Source organism: Pongo pygmaeus, chromosome 5 (genome assembly GCF_028885625.2).
Source record: "Pongo pygmaeus isolate AG05252 chromosome 5, NHGRI_mPonPyg2-v2.0_pri, whole genome shotgun sequence".
NCBI classification, from domain to species: Eukaryota; Metazoa; Chordata; class Mammalia; order Primates; family Hominidae; genus Pongo; species Pongo pygmaeus.
In genome coordinates, this window is record NC_072378.2 from 46,426,955 (window position 1) to 46,435,307 (window position 8,353).

The 8,353-nt window shown below is 41.1% G+C and overlaps 1 protein-coding gene across 1 annotated transcript in view; it reads right to left on the minus strand.

Annotated features, from left to right (window-relative positions):
- Positions 1-8,149, minus strand: part of CLIC5 (chloride intracellular channel 5) — a 185,353-nt gene extending 177,204 nt beyond the window's left edge. Inside the window, exon 1 of the mRNA XM_054492202.2 lies at positions 7,610-8,149. Within this exon, the coding sequence (XP_054348177.2) occupies positions 7,610-8,149 (540 nt within the window). The remainder of the gene's footprint in view (positions 1-7,609) is intronic.
- Positions 8,150-8,353: the final 204 nt, after the last annotated feature.

Here is an 8,353-nt window from a genome sequence, read left to right on the forward strand (position 1 = left end):
AGAAATACCATTTGACCCAGCCATCCCATTACTGGGTATATACCCAAAGGACTATAAATCATGCTGCTATAAAGACACATGCACATGTATGTTTACTGTGGCACTATTCACAATAGCAAAGACTTGGAACCAACCCATATGTCCAACAATGATAGACTGGATTAAGAAAATGTGGCACATATACACCATGGAATACTATGCGGCCATAAAAAATGATGAGTTCATGTCCTTTGTAGGGACATAGATGAAATTGGAAATCATCATTCTCAGTAAACTATCGCAAGGACAAAAAACCAAACACCACATGTTCTCACTCATAGATGGGAATTGAACAATGAGAACACATGGACACAGGAAGGGGAACATCACACTCTGGGGACTGTTGTGGGGTTGGGGAAGGGGGGAGGGATGGCATTGGGAGATATACCTAATGCTAAATGAGGAGTTAATGGGTGCAGCACATCAGCTTGGCACATGTATACATATGTAACTAACCTGCACATTGTGCACATGTACCCTAAAACTTAAAGTATAATAATAATAAAATAAAATAAAAAAAAGAACGAGATCATGTTCTTTGCAGTGACATGGGTAGAGCTGGAGGCCATTATCCTTAGCAAACTAATGCAGGAACCGAAAACCAAACACCGCATGTTCTCACCCATAAGTGGGAGCTAAATGATGAGAACACACAGACAAATAGAGGGGAAAAACACACACTGGGGCCTATCGGAGGGTAGAGGGTGGGAGGAGGGAGAGGATCAGGGAAAATAACTAATGGGACTAGGCTTAATACCTGAGTGACGAAATAATCTGTACAACAAACCCCCATAACACAAATTTACCTATATAACAAATCTGCTATTGTACCCCTGAACTTAAAAGAAAAAAAAAATGTGGATCATTCCTGTGGCTAGGTGGGGGAAGGGGGGGTCCTTGGGAGATGGATGACTGTAGAGGCAGAGTGACCAGTTAAACAGCTGTGGTCAAGATGACACAGATCAGTAGTGGCCAAGATGAAGAGGAGAGAATATTTTCAGAGTTGAAATCGATTGCACTATTGAAAGTAAAGGAGAAATGCAAATTCAAGTTATTCAGAAGTTTTATTTTGTACAATTGGTGATGCTGTCCAGGATGATGGGATTAGTAGTGGATGCATTGACATTGAGTTTGTAGTCTCTTGGTGGAAAAATCGCAAAACATTCTTTAGAAAAAAAATATGTGCCCTAATTTGGGGTTATGTATTTCAGAGTATCACATCACTTTCATTTTCAGAGTTAACATAACTCTCACATGATTATTTGGTGATGCTTCTTTATTATTCTTTCATGAAGGTTTCTTCCCATGGTTCCTCAAGGCGCTAAAAGGCTTAGAGCAAGTGGATGACTCCACAGGAAAGAAAAGGATTTGTGTCACCCCATAGCATGTCCTACCCCCCGACATGGGCACACAAGGTGTGAGTACCCAGGCAGGGAAAGTGGAATGCATCACAGTGATAGTTAACATTGCTGAGAGTTCATGGACCCTCCTGAAATCATCTGGCACAAATATTTTTGCATAGGGTTCTAGAATGTTTCTCAACCTTCTGAAGCATATTCATGAACATATGAACATATTCCCAGGCTAGGAATGCCGATATAAAGAAAAATCCCCTGGATGGACAGCCCAATGTGCTAGCTTGCCAGTGATTTGCAGGCAGCCTTAGGAAGGTTGGTTCACTCCTCTGACTTTTCACATTCTTGGCACAGTGCTAAGATTCTGCGACTCTTTGATTAATGGCATTGATTCACAAAGCAAAGCAGTTCATATGGGCACCTAGAAAATCATTTTGAATAAAACTGGGCCTTGATTGTGTTCCCAGCACTCTAATTAAGTAAGTCCAGCCAGGCTATCTCACCCCATGCAAACACACTTTTTAAACTGGAAACTATAGTAAAATAACAAACAAAACCTTGATATATGCTGAATCCATATATCTCCCCCTTACCCTCACAAAATATAAAGTAGCTGGATACACAGGGAGATAATATATAAATCAGCATCACACCAGCTAGCTTTTTCCACCAAAATTGGTTTATATGAAGCCACAGATTTAAATATGTGGACACATCCAGATGACCAGTTGAAAGGATACACTGTTAATGACACATGATATATTTTATCTAAATACTTGAACTAATCTTTGAAACAAAGCATGATGTCTGTTTCGTTCTGTTCTAGCTGGTAGGTGGAAATTCTTTTTAATTTGCTTGCTATCTTCAACATTGTTTTGCTCATGGTATCCTCCTCAGAACATTCTATTACTCTTGGTTGCTCTCAGGATAAGATCCAAGCCCCTTAGTTTGCAGTGAAAGGCAGCACTCTTAGTTATTCAACTTCGCCATCTGCTCTTCACCTACGTGGGCCTTCTGACCCACTCAACCAAGTGGACCTTGCCATACACATGTGAGTGTTGGCTGTGACTTTGCTTCTGCTGAGCCCACTGTCTGGGACGTCCTTTGAGCCACATCTCAACATCCCAATCCAGCTTCATTTATCTCATTTCCTCAAGGGGATTTTATAAGTTTCTCACCTGCAATGATAAAGCTTTGTTTGCCTCCAAGGCAAATGCACTAAATGTGTTGCTTATGAAAACATCCAGGAAGAACCTAGGAAGTAAGGGGATCTGTTCTCATCAGCTCTTGGCCAAGGAAAGAGGTCCAGGCCCACAGATCATAGCAGAAAAGGGAGGAAAGCCTACAAATCAGTAATGTTTTTTAAAATTGCATATCCCTATCAATATAAAACATTTACCCAAAATATATGTACATTTACTCACTTACAAATTATATATATATATACTACTGTAAGAGTACACTGTGCTCATTGTAAAATATATAAAATATTAACATTTAAGTTGGTTAGATAAAAGTTCAATAGAAGTGTTGCTTATTATTTTTCATACTAATTATAGTATTCTCACACCACATGGATTATGTTGAGTGCCCCATTTTGAATATCATGACCCCTATAACCACATCAGGCACCTCTGCTATGGCAATAATAGTAATTACGACAATTCTGGAGCACTTTACTATGCTGAGCCAAATTATAGTGAATAATTCCTTTAGAATAATTACGGGCTATGAGTCTAAAAAGTATTAACCAGAGTTGTTCTGTTGCCTGACTTCAACAGGACATTTACATTTTCTGTGAATAGTGCCCCCTAAACTTGTTCAGTGCACAACCTGTACATCCCCGCATGAGGGCCCTATAAGTGTTCTATCAGAGATAGGCTCTGAAGCTGCAGACACTTTCCAAGGGACAGGCTTCACGTGAGCTGAGTGTGGACAGGAGTGTTGTTCTTATGTCAACTTTTCCAACCACAGCTAAATCTAGAAACCATAGTCAGTGTTGAGCAGTATCTTAGAGTGGATAATAAGTGGTGCCATATACACATGTACACACTGACCAGGAGCTGGGTCCATACACCTTGGAATCTAAGACTGTAAGAGCTAGGAAAGATTGCCTTTCAAGGATGAAGAAACTTGGGTCCAGGGACATTTTATACAAAAGTATTGACAAAGTTGTGTTAGAATTCCCTAACCACTGCTCTTTCCACAATATTGTATTGCTCATGTTTGAAAAACCCAGTAGGATATTTACTGAATGCCTGCTGCAAAGCACTATGCTTAAAATAAAATGTTATTTCCTGAATGGTTCCAATTTATCACAATAAGTAATAATTTAGGCTCCTATATATTGACATTTACCATATGTCAGATACTATATTAAGCAACTTATAAGCATTATCTTATTTAATCTTTATAATAACCCTATGAGGAAGGTATCACAATGTCCATTTTATCAATGAGGAAATTGAGGCTGAGAGAAATTAATCTGCTAAAGTAGGTTTCAAATCCATGCAACCAGACTTCAAAACCTGCTCTAGGAGCTGGGCACAGTGGCTTCTGCTTTTAATCCTAGCATTTTGGGAGGCTGAGGTGGGAGAATCACTTGAGCCCAGGAGTTTAAGAACAGCCCTGGCAACGTGGCAAGACCCTGTCTCTACAAACAAACAAACAAAAAATTTAATTAGATGGGTATAGTGGTGCATGCCTGTGGTCCCAGCTATTCTAGAGGCTGAGGCAGGAGAATGGCTTGAGCCCAGGAGATTGAGGCTGCAATGAGCTGTGTTTGCACCATTGCCCTCCAGCTTGGGCAACAGAGTGAGACCCTGTCTCAAGACAAAAGCAAAAACAAAAACCTGCTCTAAGACGTATTCTGCTTCCATAATAAATGACATAAATTATATATAGGACAAATGGTGTTTATTTGTACCATTTTCTTTTGCAATAACCATTATCAGAATACTTTCTTCCTTTGCATTAAACAAAATACTAGAATGCTTTTTTCTCTCTCCATCTCTCTCACCACCCTTCCTCTCTCTTTAACATACATACATACAGACACATTAGCGAATATCAGCTTTCTCAATCGCACATTTTCTGAGAACGGGTCCATAGCTCACTAAAATCTCTAGAGTCAACCATGGCTCTTTATTTTTCTTTTCACCCACATCAAATTCTTCAGCAAAATGCTTGGGCTTTCCCTTCAAAACAATCCCAATGCTCCACTACTGTCACAGTAATGCACCCTCATCTCTTGCCTGAAGTTTGCCAGTTGCCTCTAAACTGTTTTTCCCTGTTACTGTGTCTACCCTTCCCAGCTACAGCCTGTTATAAAAAAGGTGGCCACACTGTTGCTTCCAAAATCGCCCAATGCCTCCCTCTATCACTCAGAGTGAGTGAGGTTCCCCTGGTGGCTCCTAAGGACTGCTGTGATCATGGTCTGTGCCTCTGCACCTCTCCAGCCTCATCTCCTATCACCTTGCCTCCCTGGCTCACCCACTGCAGCCACACCACCGCCTCGCCCCTACTTACCGTCACTCTCCATCCGCCACATATGGCCATGTCCGAATTCCCAGAAGCTGCAGATTACTTTATGTGACAAAGGGACTTGCAAATGTGATTCAACTAAGAATTTTAAAATGAGGAGATTATCCCAGATTATCCTTGTGGGTCCAATCTAATCGCAAAGTTCCTTACAAGAGAAATGCAAGAGGAGTCGGAAGAAGGCAATGGGATGATGGAAACAGGGAGAGAAGAGGTGATGTGATGTGGGCCATGCGCGAGGAATGAGATCTGCTTCTAGAAGATGGAAAAGAGAAAGAAACAAATTCTCCCCAGAGCCTCCAGAAGGAAAACAGCTCTGCTGACACCTTGAGTTTAGCCCCATAAGACTCATTTCAGACTTCTGACCCCCAGAACTGTAAGAGAATATTTGTATTGTTTTAATCCACTAAGTTTTAGGTAATTTGTTAGAGCAGAAATAAGAAATTAATATACCCATATCCTGTTTTATAGCACTTTCACCATTAGCCCTATTTTATATTTATTTGTTTATTTGTTTATCAGTTGTCTCTCCCACTACAATGCAAAGTGCCTGGGAGACATGGCCGGGCGCGGTGGCTCATGCCTGTAATCCCAGCACTTTGGGAGGCCGAGGTGGGTGGATCACTGAAGTCAAGAAACCGAGACCATCCTGAACAACATAGTGAAAACCCGTCTCTACTAAAAATACAAAAATTACCTGGGCATGGTGGCTCATGCCTGCAATCTAAGCTACTTGGGAGGCAGAGGTTGCAGTGAGCTGCACTCCAGCCTGGGTGGCAGAGTGAAACTCCTGTTGCTGGTACTGCCAGGAAGTACCAACATTTCTTTTTCCTACTACTTCTGTTTTTGCTCAATACCAGCCATAGGTTAATTTCTAGTGAGATAAACACTTAACCAAATTTAGAAATAATGTCAGATGGGTCCATGATAATGACAATGATGATGATCATGGTGATGACCCACTTTGCCTGTCACAGGTTGCATGGATGCTTCTGCCATGAGAAAAAAAAAATACATCTAGTCCTCACTTTAAAAAAGTCTGTGGTCAGGAGCCATGGCTCACCTCTGTAATCCCAGCACTTTGGGAGGTCGAGGCGGGTGGATCACTTGAGGTTAGGAGTTTGAGACCAGCCTGGCCAACATGGTGAAACCCCATCTCTACTAAAAATTCAAAAATTAGCCAGACCAGGTGGCACACGCCTGTATCCCAGCTACTCCGGAGGCTGAAGCAGGAGAATCATTTGAACCTGGGAGGTGAAAGCTGCAGTGAGCTGAGATCATGCCATTGCACTCCAGCCTGGGTGACAGAGTGAGACTCCGCCTCAAAAAAAAAAAAAAAAAAAGTTTGTTTGCACAGTGTGACAGTGATGATGTGGATATGGAAGTCAGAAAACTGCGTGAATGCACCTGTTCCAACATCAACTCCTCCGTGGATCTGCTCCAAACTCAGTACACATCTCAGCACTCCTTCTCTGAACACCCACACACTCCACTCACTCCTCTGTTTCATCTCTTACTATATTGTATTAGAATACATTGAGTGCAAGTCTGTCTCTGTCACCATATTATTCATTACTTAAGAGCAAGGGTCTTGTCTTGCACAGCCATTTCCCCCCAAATGCTCAGCAGAGTACAAGGCAATGTGTGTCTGGTATGTATGTGTGAACCAAGCACTATACTAGATTATTTTTAAAAGGATCTTGTAGTAGGATAAGTGATCCATGATTTACACACAAAACAATTAGAGAAAAGAACAAATTAGAAGACAACAAAGGGCAAAATTAGTAAAGTGTGTTTCATCAGAAATGTTACTGGGAACTAGGGAAGAGAGAAATGAGTATGGACTATGGTTTCTGTAGGTTTATAATCATTTTTATTGGCAAGAAAGAGCAGCATTTACTAATATATTTATACTAATAAATGTGAAAACATTTCTAAAAATCACATAAATATGAATATTGTGGGGGAGATGTTGGGGAAAAAAGGCCTGCCATCTTGATTAATAAAGATGATTTGTTTAGATCTGAAACACTTTACATTTTGATAATATTTATAACCATAACTTTATTACTTTATCACCTAATACAAAGATCACGAAGGTTCTGTTTAGATATTGTAAGAATTAAACATTAACACTGGTAGTTAGTGTCTTACTACTACTGAAATCATTTGACTTCATCAGATTTTTAGTTATATTGGTGCCAAAGGGGCAAGCTAGTGACAGAGATAGCCTTTATTGACCACCTATCTGAAAAACCTGTGACCTTAGAAGCACAAGAAGGTCTTTCTTTCACAAGCTTTGGTTTCACTTTTAAACATGTTGACAAAGGAAATTTAACCAGACAGAAAAATGTACTTAATGTCAGTCACAACGGCAAGGATTTGGGCAGCAATTATGGCTCACTCATGTGAACCCTTTTGAAAAATGCTTTGCCCATGGTATGTAAAAGTCAGTGATTAAACACACGCTTTAAATGCACCCTCCAATTCCTCTAATTTTGAGAAGAGCTGCTGAGTACACTCTAATGACTGATTTAGTCCCTCCGACTCTTGAATATGTATTGAGATCCAAGGACCATGGCATTGTGAATCTTTCCCTGGTCATTCAGAGAAAAATAAAACACCAGCCACAATATCTGCATGCACAGGGTATGCCTGTCAGAGGCAGACCTTACCTTCACAAAGAGGTAAATCTCAGGGTTCATGTGATCTCCTTCCTTTTCTTCCAAACCTTCAGCATCAGAATAGCAGGAATACTTGCTGGTAGAGAAGGCCTTACTGTGCTGAATGGTGAAGATTGAAGGAGAAGGCAGGTCTTCCTTCATCACACTCCCGTTCTCCCGGAGCTCCGCTGGGCAGAGTTGCTGGTCCCAGGTTGATGAATATAACCCTTCCATTGAGATGCCCCTGTCCTCCTGGGGCTCACCTGGATGAGCCTCCTGGAGCTCAGAGTATATCTCATCAGGCAGGAGGTAGCCTCTGTCTTCTGACTGGGCAGAGGCCAAGCTGGTCTCTTCACCCTTAATGGTATAGACTGACACAAAATCATACTCATGGGTATTCAGCTGAGTGGCATATAAATCATTTTCTGGCCTTAAGTACTCATGGACATCATCATAATGGGGACTTTCATTTTCTTCTGGCTGGTCTGGAACCTCATACATCCTCTCGTTTTGGATTGTGTCATAGATGGTGCTGTAGTCTTCGTCATTCATGCTTATTGATCCGAGAGATCCTTTTACAGGGAGACCTGAGTAGATCTGAAATGAATGAAGGGACAGAGGATGCTGCACCACCTTGCAGAGGAATCAACAGGGTCTTAAAAGGCAGCAACTAGCAACTGCTATCAATGACAAGTCTCTAACAATCATTTACTGGATACTTTAATAAGCAAACCACAAGTCCATTGGACAGAAGAT